Genomic DNA, 21,839 nt, shown 5'->3' on the forward strand with positions numbered 1-21,839 from the left:
TTATACAGGAGTAGGCCTAGGCCTATCACTTTATGGAGTAGACCTATAAAAATTTGAATTTAAGTTTTATTTATATATAAAGCTCCTTACGTACTGTTTCTTCTTTTTGTAGCAAACCAAATTTACCTAATTTAAACACTTTTCCCAGTATTATTTAACATAAGTGTTGTTAGAATCAGGTGTAGAATTGGCCATAGTTTCTTATTCACTACTTAACTCAAAACAGCCAAATTTTGAGATACGTGGTGTTGGAGTTTAGCCATCGATATATACTTGTACAACTACAAAAAAAAAAGCTGATTCTCTTAAAGTTTATTTTCTCTATTGATCAAATTTTTTTTAAACTTTTCTCTTTTAGTTCTTTCAGATCTCCATTATATAGTTGCGCTTAAAAATAAGTTTCAAATCAAAACAAGTTGATTAAAACTTTTAAAAACTTGTCTTTAGTTGTGTGCAAATTAGTTTTTTGAGATAATATGGATTGCTGTGAAGAAAAGTTGTTTTAAAAAAAAAAAAGTTTATTTAAACAGAACAAAAATTGTGTTTTGCTTTCGCTCTCTTTTGTAAAACAATTGTTTTTATTTTCTTCTTTCTTTTTTAGACCTATTTTTCTTTATATGAAGAGTTCAGCATGTTTTCTGAATAAGTATTGGTTATTGAGGTTGCTAAAGCAACCTTTTGCATTGAATGAGGTTACTTAATCAAGCTTTTGCATTGAATAAGGTTGCTTAATCAAGCATTTGTTTCAAATGGTGTTGCTTAAACAGGCTTTTGTGACATATGAGATTTGTCAAGTACAATACATTTAAAGCATATTACTTAAAATCCATTCAGATTTTTATTTGTATGATGAAAATGTTGACATGAATGACAGACAAGTTGTAAATTGTGTTTTAATTTCACCATAATAAATATATATATATATATATATATATATATATATATATATATATATATATATATATATATATATATATATATATATATATATATAAAATAAATAGAGATAAGAGTTTAACATAACAAGAGTTTCCCTAAACATTTAACAAATTAAGAATAAAGTGTCACCTATAAATTACCAGATATCCTTTTTCTTATAAAAAATATTTAATTCTGAAGTAAATGGTGACATGTGGAATGCTTTCAGACTATTACTAAAGTAATTGAAAAACTAAACTATATTGAAAAAAATATCTTGCTGTTATGTTAACAAGGATTAGTCAGATTACCATCTAATGGCTTGATTGATTCAAATTTATATTTATTTTCTTAAAAGTTACCATCCGGTAACTTTTAAGAAAATAAATATAAATTTGAATCAATCAAGCATACTAATCAGGCTTAAACTTGCAATTTTGTTATTTTTAAAAAATGTTTAAATATTTTTTTATTTTATTTTATATATCTATTATAATTTAGAATTATTTTTTTAATAATTATAGCAAGCATTAGTTTGGTGAAATTTGTCATTTGTTTAAAGAGAAAGGTAAATCTGAAAGATTAAAAGGTTATTGAAAAAATATCTGCATAAAAAAATGATGTAAAAATATCAGTGTATTAAAAAATATATTTTTTAATACACTGATACTTTACATTTTTTTAATCATGTAACTTCGCATAATTCACATTTTTTTAATCATGTAACTTCTTAAATTTTGTTAAAAAAAGTTGGACAAGAAAATGTTTCGGGAATTTCAAATCATTAAAGTCCCTAATTTTTCATAAGCTCCCAAGACTCCAGACTCCAAGCAAAAATTTTGGGACTCAAGACAAAAAAAAACATCAAATCCTATTGAGGAGCAAAACATTGGATTTGTTCTTAAGGTTTTTTGTGATGAAGCAGATGGTAAACTTACTGTACTTTTCATATAGCAGTTTTTAAGTAGTGAATTATAATAAACAGTAAAGCAAAACGTATGAATATATATATATTTATACACACACACACACACACACACACACACACACACACACACACACACACACACACACACACACACACACACACACACACACACACACACACATATATATATAAATATATATATAAATATAAATAAAGATATGAGATTGAATGATATATTGTGATGAAGCAGATGCTGCATTACGTGGTAAATTTATTGAAGCTAAAAATATTGCGCTTCATTAGTTTAGCTGAAGCTAATGACAATACTTTATTAGCTTAGCTGAAGCCTACAGTACTTTTCATGTTTTTAAATGGTAAATTATAGTAGACTGTAAAGCAAAAGGTCTGAGAAAAAAAAAAAAGATTTATGATTGACGATTAAAAAATAAATCTTTGAGAAAAGTTTATTCCTTAATTTGACATAAAAAATTATATCAAAAAAATTTTCATTAATAAAGCACTAACCATTTCTTCTAGAAAGATTACTTTATCTTCATACTCTTGCAATTGGTTTTGAAGATTGGTAACAATATTATTTCTAACAAAAGCATATTTTAAAAACTCAACAAACGTTAAAAACAAGGAAGTATTTAAATATTAAAAAAGAACACATACAGATCTTGGTTTTCGAGCCTACTTTCTTCAAGCAAACTATGCCCATATCTTTAATGATAAAAAAAAAATTAATGAAATAAATGTATTCTTTATTTAATTTATTGTAGTCTACTAAAGCTTAAGAAAAAAAAACATACTAATATGAAAACTCAAACAGCACTTTTGGTTAAAGTAACTACAAATAAACCTTTTTTAAAAGCTATAAGGTGTATAAATAATGGTTTTAGTAAAAGTAGATTTCTTTTTTTATTGGCATTTCTTTCAATCATAAACCTACTTTTAATGGTAAACTTAAGATACAAAGTACTATCATACAAGAAATGCTCAGCAAAAAAAAATTAAAATCAGATAGATTGAACCAGAGTCGGCGCAAGGCATTCTAGAAGTGTGTGAAAAATATTTTGACGCTTTGAAACAAATTTTAAAAAAACATGTAAATTAATACAAATTTATCAAACCATTTGCTTTCAAATATATTTAAGTTTTTCCAGGATCCAAATTTGCAGTAAAAAGATTTCAAAACTTAATTCCTCGTCTGGAAATGAGATTTTGAAACATTTATGTTTATTATTATGGAAATGAGATTTTGAAACATTCATTTTAAGTGTTTAAACTTTTTTAATATCGAATAAAAAGCTAAAATGTTTTATTTCAGAACTAAAAACGTTAAATTTTTTAATGTAGACTATTCAAATATTTTATTGAAAACCTCTTGTCCACATTTTTTATTTTAACAATTTTTTCTCTATGTTTTATTCAGATTTGTTAAAGAACCTATTTCTTTATTTTCTTCTTCTTTCTTTATCTTCCTCTTGAAACAGGTTCTGTTGCAAAATTTCTTTAAAATAGAAGAAAGTAAATGAAAAAATCTGTCAAGCTTTGTAAAAGAAACTTGTAAAAAAGAACCTTATATTTTTATTTGTTTGATTGCTGCAAAACCAACTAATAACTTTGCAGCAATCAAACAGTCTTTGTTGGAAGTAAATGAAAAAATCTGTCAAGCTTTTTCTTAAAGTTAATAACATGCATTATTTCCAGTATATTTGTATTGATGTTAACAAAATCATGAGGCAGCGGACTCCAATGAACAATGGACAAAGCATGCTCTGAACCAGAGGAATGAGAAGGAACTTAGAACAAGCTTTGGTTAAAGACAAGACAAGTAGAAAAGGTACATGGTTTAGTTATTCTTAAAAAGAGACTCAAAAACAGAATTAAGAATTAAAAAAAACAAAAGTTTTGTTTTTTTCAAAAGGTTTCATTGGTTTATTTGATGATTTAAAAACCAATAAAAAATGATTTAAAAACCAATAGATGATTTAAAAACCGAAAGAAGATGATTTAAAAACCAATAGAAGATGGATTTTTTTCTTAGAACTTCAGCTCTGACTACAGAAAAAAACAGACAATTTTTTTGTCAGGTTTTATAACTTGCTATTCAAACACTTGTTCACAAATAAACACCCATTTAACAATGAGTTCCCTGATTTCCCTAAAATTGTAATTAAAGACTAATTTGTATAGCCCCTCTGTCTGTTTTGTTTGGAAGAGTATGTAGCTGTAAAATTTAAGATGTTAAAGATATGTTAATTTTTGGATTTTTATTGCTTTGTATATCTGATATAGGAGTTATGCTTTCAAATTTTAAAAGCAATTCACATTAAATACTTAAACGTTTATTTAAAATTATACTTTTCCTCTTCAGTGTAATTGTAAATTACTACTATCAACCTCACTCTTAAAAAACCTCAATTTGCATAACTTAAATAACATTACCTAATATGCCTTAATAGAGGTCAATTATTTTTTTTATGTCAACCCCTATTTGTATAAATATTTGTTACTATTTACTAAGGAGTTCTTACAAACCTATGAAGTTTTTTGAGCATAAAGAAACAAGTACAGTAATTTGCATATTCATTAACATAGAAGCAAAAAACCATAAATAGAGTCAAAAGATTCACTATTTATCTCATATAGGTTAGAAATAATGTAGAGCATGTTTAAATCTAAACTAACCTATTAGATAAAGAGTTGCTAGGCAAATTTTCTGTCTAAATCTAAAGTCTTTCCTCAGAAGGCCTTCTATAAATTATAGAAAGATTTAGTTACAAATGGTAGTAACAGACAATACGAGGAGGCTGAGATTAATAAGATGAAGAGTATTGATGAATATCAATGAAGCATGTTGAAATTAGCATTGAAAACCACACAACTCATAGACAAAATTGAAGATGATAATGATGATGGTGATGATGACAAATTAGCAGTTGTAACGCAGTGGTTAGAGAGCTTAGTTTAGAAGCAAGAGATCCAGGGTTCAAAACAATCTCTGGGCATATTTCGCGCTATTGGTAAGGAAGGAGACATGAACTTCCTAATTAAATGTTTGTTCACAGTGCTCTGTAACAAGACCATTAGATCTTCTTGGGGCACCTAAAACAAAAAACTAAAAAAAAAAAATGCTGAAGACGATGATGATGAGAGTAAAATTCCTTTTGAAATTCAATTATTAATTACTCCTGGCCCAGCAACAAGTTTATTTTATCAAACTTGGCCCTAGTCAAATTTATGATACATTATTACCTGAATTAGAGAAAAAAGATGACAGGAATACGATAACAACTTACCTGGGTTGTGGTAGAATTGGAGGAGGGATATATGAATGAGGAGAGCTATGACTGCGAGGTGACCCATGAAGCATGTCTCTAAAATTTAAAAACAATTAACAACAAAACCAACCTAAAACTTCATAGAGAAACTACTTAACCATTAAAAAACTATGGTAATAATTGAAAAAAATCAATAAAAAAAGTTTCAAAAAATGTATATTACTTTGGTGGAGGAGGGCTTCCATGCACCCTTATTTGATCTTTAATTCTTTTTTCACGAAGAGCTGCTGTATTAGGCCTTTTACTTGCTGGGCCCTAAAAATATACATGTATAAGCCAAATAATTTTAAATAATTATAATTAGTCAATTAGTTAATAAAATAATTTATTAAGCATAAAAAATAAGTTATTAAAAAAATATTTTACAAAAGTATAAGTTTGAGTTTAAATTTTTAATAAATTTGTTAAACTTAATTTTTGTGTTTTTTTTTTAAATAATAGTTACTACTTAAACTTAAATTTAATAAATTATTTATTAATTAATATTATTAATTAATTATTCTTTATTATTTTAAGTTTAAGTGATAACTATTATTTAAAAAAAAACAAATTAAGTTTAACAAATTTATTAAAAATTTAAACTCAAACTTATAATTTTGTAAAATATTTTTTTAATAACTTATTTTTTATACTTAATAAATTATTTTATTAATATCTTTCATATTTACAAACTTATCTTTTGTACAAACAAACTTATTTTTTTTACTTACTAGGTTGATTTTTTAAATTATTTTTAACATTTTATAATAAACACTGATTTTAAAGTAACTTAAGGTAACGTCAATATGAAATGAATTTAACTTTAAGAACTTTTTCCAGAAAATATTTTATTGCAAATTATTAGTAAATTTTGTACTGATTCGTGATTGAAAAAAAAAGTACTTTATTGGAGTAACATACTGTATTAATTCTTGATTGAATATGATCATAAGGTGTTGCTTTTTTGCCATGAGTTTCTAACTGCTGACGGTTAACTTCTAGCTATAAAATACAATAGTAAAAATTTATAAAACTTTTCTAGGTTTTTTTTTATTATTTGTTGGTAAAATGAAATGTACAAAAGAAGCATAGCATTTATCTAAAAGTGGTTTCTTTCATAGCATTCATATAAAAGCCATATTCTTAGAGAATCTAGAGTGTTTAGTATCTTTATTAGTAGTATACTTTTCTTTCCATCTGTCAAAATTTGTGTTTTAAGTCATAATTGTGAGTATAAAAAAAAAAGGAAAAGTAAAGTTATTAATAATAATGATTGGTCTCCTTGACTATAGTGGCCATCTTTGAAAAGTTATTTTATAAACAAATGAAAATATATATTAACAAAATCATTGCAAGTTTTTTTTTTTATACACAATCCAAAACCAGCAAAAAAATTTTCAAAAAATTTAGTTTTTAAACTTCTATTTTTATAGTTTAAAAACTATATGTAAATCTGTGAATTAAATTTATGTCAAGATAATATTTTACAAATTGTGAAAGGATTTGTGTATTACCTTATTTTTTAGAAGCACATTTGCATTTTCAAGAGTAAAAACTTTTGATTGAAGTTCTTCAATTTTTTCTTGCAATTCAATAATGTTTGCAGGTCCTAAAAAAATTTTAAAGTTCTGATTGCATGAAGTTCTGATTCCATTAAAAAATGGAATGCGATCCTGATTACATTAAAAAAGCAAGCGATGATGATAATGATGATGATGATGTGATGATGATAAAGATGTTGATGGCAATGATGATGATGATAAAAAAGACCTATAAAAAAAGCATCAAACCTCCTTCTTGTATTTTTCTTCTATCTTTAGCAATTTTTAATAGCTTTGTTGCCATTCTATTATATTATTAATTGAATAATACAGATAGTAATTAAAAACTATAATATGCAAAAATTATAAATTAATAAAGTATGTAAAAGAATCACTTTTTAATGTGTTTAGTTTCATGAAATAAGGTGTTACCTTTCACCTTGCTAATTAATTTCAAAAACTAAACAGTTTCCAAAATTTTTGTAATTTCATAAAAATCTAATAAAAATTGCAAAAACTATAAATTGTTAAAAATTTTATAAAAAATTTTGAGATAAAAAAAAATGAGAAGGAAAAACTTTTCAAAAAAATTTTAAATTACTGTTTTTTTACTAATTTGTTAAGTTTTAATCATAAAAAGGAGGTAAAGAGTATAAACATATTATTTTCATTTCTTAAAAACAATTGAACATTATTAGCTTCTTCATAATTGTTATTGTGATTTTCTTGCTTATCATTAACAATGCTTTGACCAATTCTTGTACTGAATTAATAGACTGTTGGGAAAAAATATTTGCCTGTTTTATGCAAATATTTTTTCCCAATATCAATATATATATTTCCCAATATTTTTTAACAAGACTGAATTGTAGATTGAATTTTTTGGTACAAAATTTATATTACATACCACTCAAAAGTTTTCTTAAAATAGTGATATAAAGTGAAGTTGAAACAAGCAAAAAAAGTCTAGTGTGTGATACAAACGAGTAACGAAAGTTACTTTTAAAGACTCTCTTGAATATAAATGTCTGATGTCTAAGTTGATGACATCACAAAAGCTCTTTGTTCTGCAACTAAATTTTTTTCAAATTAGTCAAAAAATTTGTATTTAAACTTGTTGCTTACACCACCACAAATAATTGGAGTATAATATTTTAATTAGTTGACTAAAGTTATGTGAGTGTTTTATATTTTCATGCTAGAATTTTGGCAGTTAAATTTCGATTGCTAAAAACATTTTGGGTATTTAACTGCTTGGAAAGGTTTGTAATTGTAATATTTCTTCAGATTTTATATAAAAAAATCAGAAACTTTGCATTTTTTAGCTCTTTCTCTATTCAAAAAGTTTTCTATTAAATGAACAATGTATCTTATTTACTACTGATTAATTCTTAAACTTTTTTTCCTATCTTGGTGATCGTTTGAGGGATAGGGTCTCTTTACATTGATATTTAATGAATAAGCTCTCTTTTAAGTGATGTTTGATGGATAGAGGGTCTCCTTACACTGCACACTGACTCAGGACGATATAAAAACAGCAAAAATTCAATAAAATTTGATATAAATTGTAAATAAACATGTTATATGTTAAAACTATAATTTTTTGGTCAAAGATTTTAAATTTGTTAAAAAAAACTTTTTATTGCATAGCTTCGAGGGGTACAATGGGCGCTTACGTATTTATGCCTGCGTTAATGTTGACTATACGCACACAAAATAATTTTTGTTAAAGTTTTAGAATCTTTAAGACAAACACATTATCTTGATACATTACTCTATTTGATATTTTTATAAAAAGGTTTTAAAGGATGTTGATACATAGAGAAAAAAATGTATATTATTACATTTATTTTATTATTTACATTACAATTAATTTAATAACTTCGTCAGGTAACGGTTTTCCTCGATAGCTCTTATGTTTTCTAAAAGATATGCTAGATACTTTTGCATCTGATCTTACTAAAAGGTAGTGCATCTGATTCATCATACTGTTTAACCTTGATATTTTTACCGTATACTTAAGTCTAAAACTTCTTACCTGTTTATTCAAACTCTCAAGTGCATCTTCTGAATATACTCCAATTGGCAAAGGTTATTTATATGATACAGAAGAACTATGCAATAGCAGTATATGTACAATAGGAAGCATAACATACCAGTCGTACAAACTCACTATACGTTTTGCTATTTCAGTGCAGTATAAATCTAATTCATTGATACTAATAGGATATCCACAAGATATGGTTATGAGAATATTATGCAATATTTTAACTATATCACAATCAACTTAAGTATTTTCAGAAAAAACTTCATTATTTTAAAATGCTTTTCTGGCAGTATTGCCGCCATTGGTATTACCAAAATCAGCTTTAGGCATGTCAGCATATAGGCTTAACTAGGGCTGGTAATGGGTCAGGTCTGGGTTGGGTATCAGTGGATCCGGACCCAGACCCAACTTGTATAAACGGGTCTGCGTTTGGGTTTTAACAGATCTGATCCAGACCCAATTTAATAAACGGGTCTGGGTCCAGACCCGACCCTATCAGTTATTCTAAAAAAAAAATGCACATTTTTTGTTTAAAGGTGCCAGAAGAAGTCCTAATAGCCTTGTCACCGAACAGCATTAAAGAGTTGGTATTGGTCTAATATATGCAAGTATCATCATGGCCGCCAAGAACTGTATGGTAACTAAAGTAGTTTTTCTCAGTCATCAGTGGAGTGTTGTAAATAATAGAAATATTGAAAAACTAAAGAATTTAGCCATTAGAAATTCCATTATATAACCTAAGAAGGGGTGATACCTATATGCATAAGGGTTTTTGAACAAAATTTTAATTTAACTTCTTAAATAGAAACATAACGAAACAAGTTATTATTTGAAAAGCTGCGTTTTTAGAGAACTTTTATGTATTGATTTACAAATTATCAAAACACGTAAACCAGGGTTTAAACTTTATATGTTATATACTTGCAGCCCGCTACAAGTATATATTTTATAGCATTAATTGTATAACATTTCATGTAATTTATGTTATATAATATAAAATGTTTTGGCGAGCTGGTTAAAGAAATATATACAAATATTACTTGTATATAAGAAGAAGCAAGAAAAATCTGAGAATCTGTGAATTGGTTTGAAATAGGTTAAAAACAAAACTTTGTTATTTTTGTTATTCAACATTAAAAATTATTAGTTTAGAATGTATGAATATTTTAGATAATAAAAAAATAAATTATTATTAAAGAAATAATAATTATTATAAAATTATTAAAAAGTAATGTTTTTTTTAAAATTTATTAGCCAAACAGTTATCAGATAATGTTAGAGAGACTAATAAATCGAAAAGTTATAAAGAGAATGAGAGTAAAAGGTGCATTGATTGTTTTGTCATATAAAAGTTTAGTTCATATGACATAAAGTTTGTTTAAAAATAAATAATATTAATATAAATTTTTTTATTTTTCATTTTTTGAATATAAAAAAGAAGCAGATGTAGTAGACTGATTTGAAATAGTTTCCTTTAGCACTGGTGTGTTTACAGTGTTGAAGTATTTAGCAGCGTACTCATTATACAACTTTTTTAATAGTCCATTAATATTTTCTAACTTCTGTTCACTTGTGGCACCATAAATTTCCTTAGAGTAGTACTCAACGCTGATCATTTTATAACGCAGGTCCAACACAGATGCAATGGCTAATATATCGGAACTAATTTCCAATATTATGAAAATTCTCCCATCATTTTCCTCCCCATTTCACAGATAAACTACTTATGATTGCTGCACATATCAGCTTTTTGTAAATAAATTTCACAAATATGATTAAATTAGTAGTTTGCTGTTGGATTGAATGTTGTAAAGAAAAGATTTATTTTTTCGTAAAAAAATTTTAAATAGTCACAAAAACCTTTAACATTTGTCCACTCCTCTTTTATAAATTGCGTACTTCTTTAGTCTTTTTCTTTGACGTAATGAAATTTTTGAAACTAAAAATAAAATGAGAAGATTTTTTGATGAGACGACTTTTTTTAAACGATCGGGTTTATAAATTTTTCAAAAGCCATCATTAGATGAATTTTTGCGAGATGTCTTATTCTGAAATGATAGAACAAAAAGCAATCCATTAAATAAAAACTTGCAATGTTAGAATTCTCGTTACAAAAAACACTCCATAAAACCTGTTTATTACTTGTTAAAGACAATTCCCAAATCGAATTTTAATTTAACTTGAAAAGACTTTTTCTTAAAAAAATCTTTTTTAAAAGTGCATAAAATTGGGGTTTATAATCTGGTTTATGAACCTTTTTGAACATTTCAAAAATCATTGTTGGTTTTGATCGGCATAGGCCTTATATTAAATAAGATATAATGAAAAAAGTATATAAGAAAATTATAATGAAAACATATTAAGAAAATGTTAGTAGGGTCTGGGTATAACGGGTCTGGACATTATAAGATCTATACCCAACCTGTTTGGTTAACAGGTCTGACCGGTCTGGGTGTTGCAGTTTGCATTTTTTAGATCTGATTCTTCTTCTTTGGATAAAATTGGACTCCTTTTTTATTTTGTAGATAAAGAGGTTTACAAAATTGAAAACTTAAAGGATTTCCATTATTCCAAATTTCGCTATCTCCTACTTTGAGCAATAAAAGCATAAAAGCTGTACTGAAAAGATTCTATATGAAAGTTCTATAATTGTGCTGTTTGTCTTGTATTTCTGTTTATAAATACTTTGGCTCGATGCTCCATTAAAACCAATCTTTTCATATAAAAACCCAAATATATTGTTATCTTAACTACATTCCAGCATATCAATCATTTCAGTTATTTTATTAACAGTGTAATCTAACATGCTTTTCAGAAAAATTTATATTTTCGTGCAAGGTAGGATAACTATGTACATTGTGTACAAAAGCTGAGTTTCTGACCATTAGATATTGTTTATCACTGAGATCAGTGTTCATTTTTAATGCAAGAGCTTCTTCTACACTCCTGTTAATGGGAAAGTTTTTATCCAAAGTTTCATCAACCTTTTTGATCTTCAAAACAATAGACATAATATTTTTCAAAATAGAGGTTATTCTTACTCCAGCAGCATTTCCACTTTTTGCAGAAGCTAAAGATAGAGCTTTATGATGTTCAGTGGCTAGTTCTTTTATCTTTTTCTTTTTGCTTTGCTCTCCAAGAACACCCCATTGTTTATAGGGTCTTCCAGAAACAAAATGGCTAGTTTTGTGGGTCACAATATTTCTTTGGAGCCAATGATATTCTTTTTGTATCAATGTATTATATTTTGGCCAAATTGTTTTAGTTTTTTTTCACCTTTGAAATAAATATAACTAAAGCAACCTTTACTTTATTTAGGTTTTCCTTGCGAATTTCTTCAGTATTTTCAATTTCATTAAGTAAATCCTTCCATAATCTTAATTTACCCACTCCTAATTCACGTAAATTTGGGATAAGATCTAATCTTTTCATTGTTATTGTTTTTAAAAACCATCAAAATAATATAATCTTTAATATATCAGAAACATTTTAAATTACTCTATATACTTTTTTACATTAAACTGTTTAAAATTTTATGTTGTTATTGCCTTAAAAATTATCACATTAGATTTCCTGTCATAATATTATATTACTAAGTTAATTTTATATTACAGGAATACTCAAGTTGTAAAACTTTTTCAAACTAATCGAATCATAAATCATTCTTCAAAATTTACAATAAATATTTTAACAAACTTCTAAATAGTATATAATGATAAAAGCACATTTTTTAAAACTATATTTAATATTTATGATTTAAAAGCTATATTAGAACAAGTTACACAGGTAAAAAACTCAAATTTAAGTTTCTCGCCATTTTAATTTGTTTTGATGTAACAAAATACTTTAAAAATAACAAAAAACAAGGTTTTTATGGGTTTATTAACATTTGCATTTCTTTAATAACTTTCAATACCGCAGGAGACTGCAGTAATTCGTTTATATTCTAAAAGTAGAAATGTTAATTAATTGGAAAAACTATTTATATTCTTGGAACTCGGTGGAACATTTTTTAGCTAATGTATAAACAAAAAAATACAACTATTTGCTACTTTTTTTTAGAAAGGTTTTTAAATTTAAACAAAAAAAAAGCAGACTTTTTTTTCTTCAAAAAAAAGTCAGTTTTTTTTTTACTTTTTTTTGTTTTTCTTCAAAAAAAAGTCAAAAGATTATTTTAAAAATAAATATACACTTTTAATTCAATTAAAAATTCTCTATTTTAGTTAAATAAAAATCTAACATTTTTCACATTTTATTGAAAGTATCAAATTTTTTCTTTTAACAATAAAATATAAAATAAATGATTTTTTCTTTAGAAATAAAAAATCATTGTAATTTAATATTTATATATTCAGAAAGGGCACCTAATTTATAAAAAAGTTGTGAGGGGTTCATCGCCATTTTGTTGTTGTTTTGATTCACGGTGCACTGCTTTATAACTCTTATAGCAATAGATATCGCAATTTCAGCTGCTTTTGAGACTTGTTTATAGCTCCAATTTCTTCATGAATGTGCAAATTGTTTGATGACATTTCAATAAATTTATAATTTGTATTTCTTTTGATTATGTTCTTTGACAACTACTATCATTATGTTATCAAAGTATATTTAACCTACTTGTTTTGCCTGTAATAAATTTAACATGGCATTAAATCTTAACAGTTTTGTATTATTGCTATTATTACAACCTTTTTTTTTAAATGTGTTATTTTTGAATAATTTATTTTGAAAGGAGTTTTCTTTTCTCATTTTTTCAATTTAATGCTTTAAAGATAAATACTTACTGCTTCATCTTTTCTTCTTGCTTATGAGATGTTTTCTTTAAATTCTAAAACAATAATTAAACAACTTAAATAACAAAGAACAAAACAACTGATCATGTGACATAACTCTGTTGACCATTAACTAATAAATAAATAAATAAAAAATATATATTTTTTCATTATCTTCATTTCCAACAATGCTGCAAGCAACCACTATTAGAGTAGGAAGTTACTATTAGAGAAGCAATAATTAGAGAAGGAAGAGAAAACATGAAATTTATAGAGGAAAATAACAACTAACAGATGACTTAAAAGGTTGCAAATTATATGAATCAGGAAAAGAAGATAAAGGAAGCGAATTCCAAAGGGTTGATGCTCGATTAAAAAATCTATACAAATAAGAATTTTTGGAGCACTTAGGAACAGGGAACAGTCACAGTAAAAGAATGAGACTTAAGTGAATGACGAGTAGCACAAGAATAAATTTTAGTAGATGGCACAAGAGACACTAGCTCTTTAGAGCAGTGCCCATTATAGTATTTATAGAAAAGAGAAAGAGAAGCAACATTATGATGATGTGATAATGGTTGGAGGTTGGCTGCAAGAGCAGGTCCAACTATGTTTTCAATGCATTTTTGCACCTTGTCTAAAAGAGAAGGGGTATCATTGGAAGATTCGCCCCAGATAAGGCAACAATACTCCATACAAGGACAGATTTGAAATTTGTAGAGATAAACAATAGAATCCTGAGTATGAAAGTGGTGAGCACAATGAAGAGATGCTATCGATTTGATATATGGTTTCCAAGAAAGATCGGAAGTACAAGTTAATCTTAGAAGATGAAGGGTAGATGATTCATCCAGTACATTACCGTTCATAAATATTGGAAAATCTAGATTATTGCAATAACGATTAGCTGAAAAAATTTGAATTTTATTTGAGTTAAAGTTCACCGGTCACTGAGAGCCCAATGCTGTAGCAGAAGTGAGATCTTTTTCAAGCTCAAATGCTCCCTCCAAGGAATTAAAGAGTGTTGGCTTCTTATCAAGACAAAAATAAATGGTAGTATCATCAGCAAACAATGTCACCTTAGATGTGAGAATTTCAGTGAGATCATCAATGTAAATTAAAAAAAGTAATGAGCCAAGGATAGAACCTTGAGGAACCCATTAAGTTACAGGAAATAAAGAAAAGTGGTAGCCATCAAGGACAACTTTTATACTACTTACATCAAAGACAACTTCTAATCTTGAAAATGTTACCTGATATACCGTAAGAAGAGAGCTTATGGAGAAGACCAGCATGTCTAACTTTATCAAACACTTTAGAAATGTTGAGTGATAGCCATAGCTTCTCAAAATCTATCTAATGCATAATAAAACCTATCAGTTATTACAGTTCAACAGTAGAACGAGAAGATCGAAATCTATATTGATGAACAGAAAGTAAGTTATTAGATTCAAGATGAAAGACTAAGTATTTGATAATCAAAGACTCAAAAACCTTATCGTCCCATTAGTCTTCTTATTATCTTTCAGGTAGTTAGACGAGTCAGATTGTTCTCCAGAATTTTTGAAAATAGGGATAACAGATGCCGCTTTCCAGCCAACTGGAAAACAAGAGTCTGATAAGCACTTGTTAAATAGTTTTTAAAATATAGATGAGAGCTCTGGAGAATACTTCTGCAAAACTATAACAGGTATGTTGTCAGAGCTACAAGCTGTAGAAGAGTCGAAGCAGAAAATCACTTAAGATAAAGAAGATAGAGTTATACAAAGTTCAGGCAATGGATTAACTGGTTTGTCGGCTATATCAGGTAGAACACAATTAGTGGAATCAAGAGATGATATTGATGAGAAGTTCTTAGCAAACAATTCAGCTTTGCTTTTAGGTGAGGTGACAAAATCTGAACCATACAAGAGAGGCAGAATAACAAATTTATCCTTGTTATAGATACTTTTAGAGATTATCCAGAGGTCACGAGAGCTTTATTTTTGAGATAAAATACGCGATTTGGTGACCTGAGAATAGTGAGCTTTGGCGTTAAACAAAACCTTTTTACAATGGTTTTTAGCAATAGTAAACAAATGCCTGTTTTCTGGAGAACTGTTTTGCTGATAGATATGAAAGTAAAGGTTACGATTGCAAAATACAGCTGCACAATGAAAGGAAACCATGGAAAAAAGTAAGGCTTGACTTGGAATTGTCGAGAGGAAATAAAAGACTCCATGCCAGCCTGAATCCAAGAAGTTTGGTAAAAAGCACACTAGTGAGCATGAAGACCTTTTGTGACCTTGAGACATAGGGTCAATCACAGAGAGGCATTTTAATAAAGAGTTGTTATTGTTGTTAAGGTCATTCTATGCATTGGAATAAGGTCATTCCATGCATTGGATCCATGTTGGATCTCAAAATATGAGATCCATGTTGGATCTCATATTTCATCAAAATATGAGATCCAACATTGATCTCATATTTTGATGAAACTTGGTGGTTTGGTTTATATCAATGAGAAAAGCAGTTTCTAAAAATTTTAGCATAAAATATTTTGTGGTTCATGAAATATGATTTTTCTAAAAATAAAAATTTCAGTAGCAAAAACATGTTTTATTCATACTTTGAAGGTTTTCTGAAATTTTGTTTTTTAATATTTCAAAAACAAAATTTCAGAAAACCTTCTAGTTTTTTTTATTCTATACAACTTAAGATTTACTGTAATAAAACTTTTTTTTTTCTACAAATTTAATTAAAGACTATTACAGTGATTTCAGAAAAAAAAAGTAGTGGTACTTAAGGGGAAGTTACAAAATCAGAACTATGAAATTTGCGCAAAATGCATTAAAAACAATAAAAATAGAGATATTGGTATACTTTTTTATTATATATTGAAATACAAAGTATGTATATATATAAAAGTATTTCAAAATCAAGAAACTAGAAATAAGTCTTAAATTTAAACCTTGTCTAAACTCAGTTTTTAAATAACCCTAGCATCCCCTTCATTTACTTTAAACATGCCCAGAACTTAGAAAAAGTTGTAATTGAACTTTGTATTTACACAGTGTGTCTAGTTTTATGTCTGATGCATGAAGTGCCTTTATGCACAAACACACTATAAAACATACACATTTAAAAGCTGCGACATAAAAGACAAGCAAGTTATTGTTCTTTTTATATCTTTATTTCATACATAAAATTTATCATCTCTCATTTATTTGTGCCAAAACTCATGGAAACCTTAGTTTATATTTCAAAACCTGTATTTAAATATATCTTTTTAGATAGTAATTAAAAAATAATGGCAAGTGCATCATTAGATCTAACTCAATGTTGATTTAGATCTAATGATATATAACTACACACTTACTACTTTGTTTTATAAAACACAGCATGGAAGAAATCAGTTTTATTCAGTGGCAAAAAGCTAACAAAAAACATGATATAGTTTTAGTAACCAGTGGATGATTTTGATAAAAAAGCCTGTCAACAAATAGACCAATTATAAGACCATCAGTACATAGTCAAAAATCAAGAAGCATATTTGAAGCATCTAAAAACTACATTACTAAGTAATACTACAAGTAATTCAATATAGTAATTACTATATTGAAGAAAATAAGATAAAATGTAAAAGTGTTTGTACCATCTCAGAACATTTGCAACACAATATAAACTCAGTTCATTGTTTTACTTATGAAGTAATAAAATTTTTAAAAGAGTTGATGCCTTACTTTAACCATTGAATTTATATTAGTGATAATGCAGGTTCACAATACAAAAATTATAAAAATATATCTAACTTATGTCACCATGAACAAGATTATGAAGTATCTACAGAATGGCATTTTTTTGATATATCACATGGAAAGAGTGCTTGTAATTGCATTTGGGGCCCTATCACAAAATTTTTAACACTGGCCAGTTTACAATCACTAACAGATCATATCAATTCATCTGAGAAAATGTAAGATGTAGAAAAATTATCAATACATTTTCAATAGATTTCAAATGATGCAATTGTATTAAATTGCATTAAGTTTAAATGTTATGCTACTTGTTCAACAATTCCAGGAACCACGGAAACTACCGTTGAAACCAGGAACAAGAAACTAACATTGTTTATATGAAGCAGTCTATTTCCTTAAACAATTTTACTTGACCACATAAAGAAGATGTTTGCTGGGTCCAAATAAAGCACATTTTATGCAAAATTTCATCTTTAAAAATTCAATCAGCAACTGGTTAATGCTATGAAATATCACCTTAAGAAAAAACAGAAATAATAGATTTTTACAATAGCATAAATAACATAATTAAATAACAACATTTGATTTATTTGTTTTAAGGATTTTTAGTTATTTAGCAAAAATTAATTTTAAAACATATTTATTTAAAAGATTCAATGTTTATATTGATTGTTTATTACATAATAATATTTTTTATTAAATAATCAACTTGTGCATTGTGTTGACAAGTCAACTCTAATAACTTGGTATAAGTTGTAATCTAAATTTAAACATGATAATCAAATAAAAGTAAATTATATAAACATGATAATCAAATAAAAGTAAATTTTACTATTTAATCTCTCCACACAAATGTGGAGAGATTAAATAGTAAAAGGGATTGGAAAAAATGTTACAAAATTTAGATTTTTAGTTTAATTAGAATAAAAATTTTTCTTTTCATTTTTACTTAATAAACTACTTATAAATTTTACATGCATTTTTTTTACTATCTAACATTACAAACTCAATGCTTTTTAATGTGTATGTTTAGTAGTGTGTTAGTGCATAAAGGCATTTCATGCATCAGACATAAAATCAGACACACTGTGTAAAGAGAAATATTCAATTACATTTTTTTCTGAGTTCTAGACAAAAACGTGCATGTTAAAAAGTAAATAGATGGAGGGGAGAAAAGAGGGTGCTAGGACAGAAAAACTGCGCACACCTCCTGGAAAGGCTTGTCTATGGTACATGCATCAATTATCTTGCTGCTGCAAAGAAGTGCCCCTACATTGACTGAGGTTTCGGGATGGGCAGCAACCTTATCTTTCATTATTATTTGTTTTTTTCTTCTTTTTCTAAGAAAGCGGTATGTTATAAAGATAAGCAAAACTATTAAGCATTTGCTGATCTATATACGCTATATCAGATATATAAATTTAAATTTAACACTTTTTGCATTTAACATATATATATATATATATATATATATATATATATATATATATATATATATATATATATATATATATATATATATATATATATATATATATATATATATATATATATATATATATATATATATATCTTCTATAGCTGTATTGATAAGCATTTGCTCACTAGTTTTGCTTATCTTTGTAGCATACGGGGTTTTCAGAAAAAGAAGAAAAAAACGAAGAAGAATGAAAAAAAAGGTTGCTGTCTCATCCCAAACCCTCAGTAAATGTAGCATTACTCTGCTGCTAGTCAGGCTATTTGTCAGTCTATGTATGTACTAAAGCCCCCGGCAGCAGCCTATTTCAGTGTTATGCCAGAGTGCTTATCTAAACTAGCAACTTAAGTTATATATATACACGCACACACACCACACTTTTTAACAAAAAATCACACATTTTCAAACATCTCCATATCAACAATAAGTGCATTGTCAATTATAATAACAGTTTCTTCTTATTAGATTTTACCTCCAATAAATTTTATTATAAAATTAAATTTTTTTTTCGCTCATTGTGTGGAAAAACCTAGATGAATATACGATGAAACATAAAATTTCTATATAACTAGCATAACTATGCAACCATTTTATTGCTTTTATTATTGTCACAAATGGCATTTTTAATTGTATTTCTTTTACTATTATAACATTTTATATTGTATGAACAAACTTTATTCTAATGTAACTGGAAATATGAATCATTTTTGAAAAATTTTAAACATGCTTATAATTAACGTCTAAAAAATTGATTCAATTTATAATTATTTTAAAAAAGTATACATAAAATATACATAATATATATATATATATATATATATATATATATATATATATATATATATATATATATATATATATAGATATATATACATACATATCTATATATATATATATATATATATATATATATATATATATATATATATATACATATATATATATATACATACATACATATATATATATATATATATACATACATATATATATATATATATATATATATATATATATATATATATATATATATATACCTACATATATATATATATATATATATATATATATATATATATATATATATATATATATATATATATATATATATATATATATATATATATTAGTAGTAGAAAATCACTTGACAAAAATTTTTTCCATTTAACACTGTGTTTCATCAACAAAGATTCATCAGAAATGGATCCATTTCTGATGAATCTTTGTTGATGAAACACAGTGTTAAATGGAAAAAATTTTTGTTAAGTGATTTTCTACTACTAATATAATTGCTCTGTTCTTTTAAGAACATTGAGCACTCTATTGTGTAGAATACTTTTTAAAGTTGTTTAAATATATATATATATATATATATATATATATATATATATATATATATATATATATATATATATATATATATATATGTATATCTATAATTATATCTTATTGATGCAGGATTTGTTTACAAAGAAAAATCAAATTGTAAATAGTAAGCATTGAATTAGCATTGTTAACAAGTATACATTCAGCATTTTCATGAGAACAACTTAGACCGTAAAATCTTTATAACTTTTATTCCACCTAACTGCACCAATGAAACATCTTATATTTTGATGATTTGGCTCATAAATTGTGAGTACCTAATCCATTAGTTATAATATTTAAGCATAAATTATACATCATCACTTGGATTTCAGAATGCAAAACTTTGACAAACTGACCTTGACATTAGGAGTCTTTTTTAAATGCAAATGTTAAAAATAAAAAATGTTTTATTAGTCCAGTTGCCATGCTATATAAACTTGAAAGAAGGTGCAACTAATATTTTATGATTTATTCTTGCACTATTTGATACACTGAGTAAAACAATTTATTTATTAATGTTATTTTAATGCATATTTGTATAGCTATCATCAGACAGGCAATAGTAAGTGGCCAGGGTTGATATTTGTCCACGACAAGGGCTTGGTTCGATAAAATATAGCAAGGGCTGGGGCAGGTTTGTGACCAGGGCTGCATAAACATTTATACATCCTAAAGTATATATTTTTAATTCAAATTCATGTTATATTTTGTATATATATGCATATGTAAACATCATTATGATCAACATGATCATCATAATCATTATTATCATCACTATCATGATGATGATGATCATTATAATCATTATGGTTATCATGATCATGATCATCAACAGCAAAAAGAGGAAGGTTAAAGCCTGATGATGGTGGTGATGGTGATGATGATGATGATGATGATGATGATGATGATGATGATGATGATGATGATGATGATGATGATGATGATGATGATGATGATGACCATAGTTAAATTCTGTATTGTCACTTTTTTTTTCGTTTATGTAGATTTTTTTTCAGTGTCGCACTTTGCTTTTGTTTTTGCAACAGCGCTATTTTTTTTGCAACCACGTCATTTGTTTTTGCAACCGAAATCTGTATAAACTCGTTTTTGCAACCCGCAATAGGTCAAATTGGCACCGGTCAGAAAATGTTTAAGCTTTCCACCATTAAATTTACTTGAAGAATCTTCAAAAATTTGTTTAAGATGGTTTTAGATTTTTAAGAATGTTTTGAAAAGTTTATAATAATAATAGTAATTTTAGCTTTTTAAGCGGATTATAAAAATAGATTTTTTCAAAAAATAAAAATAGTTGAAGCTGTATTTTAACTAAATGTTGTTTAATTGTATACATACTGTATGCATGTATGACATACAAGAGTCAATGTCACATAATGTTTTAACAATTTAATATTATTCAATATTAATTATATTGATTTAACTAAAACATTTAAATTTTAATGTTTTGATTTGCTTTGTTGGTTAGAAACGCATAATTAGTCAGCTATAACTGCTACATATTCAAATGATTAAATGTCACGTATGTTTGGGGGACACTTCCTTCTATTATATCCATTTATTTAACCAAAAATTGAAAATTACAAATTTTTATAATTTTACAAAATTAGGTTAGGTGTCACTCATATAGTTAAAAACTAGTCATTGGAGTGACACCTAAACAAAATAAACAAACAAACAAAAAAATTCAACAGTAATATTAATAAATAA

At 26.4% G+C, this 21,839-nt stretch overlaps 1 protein-coding gene across 1 annotated transcript in view; it reads right to left on the bottom strand.

Annotated features, from left to right (window-relative positions):
- Positions 1 to 21,839, bottom strand: part of LOC100213066 (protein fantom) — an 85,086-nt gene that overhangs the window by 50,685 nt on the left and 12,562 nt on the right. Inside the window, exons 3-10 of the mRNA XM_065820182.1 lie at positions 13,545 to 13,588; positions 6,963 to 7,018; positions 6,687 to 6,781; positions 6,094 to 6,174; positions 5,357 to 5,448; positions 5,152 to 5,229; positions 2,522 to 2,569; positions 2,372 to 2,444 (exon numbers count right to left, since the gene is read on the bottom strand). Of these exons, the coding sequence (XP_065676254.1) occupies positions 2,372 to 2,444; positions 2,522 to 2,569; positions 5,152 to 5,229; positions 5,357 to 5,448; positions 6,094 to 6,174; positions 6,687 to 6,781; positions 6,963 to 7,018; positions 13,545 to 13,588 (567 nt within the window). The remainder of the gene's footprint in view (positions 1 to 2,371; positions 2,445 to 2,521; positions 2,570 to 5,151; positions 5,230 to 5,356; positions 5,449 to 6,093; positions 6,175 to 6,686; positions 6,782 to 6,962; positions 7,019 to 13,544; positions 13,589 to 21,839) is intronic.

Source organism: Hydra vulgaris, chromosome 15 (assembly GCF_038396675.1).
Source record: "Hydra vulgaris chromosome 15, alternate assembly HydraT2T_AEP".
NCBI lineage: Eukaryota > Metazoa > Cnidaria > Hydrozoa > Anthoathecata > Hydridae > Hydra > Hydra vulgaris.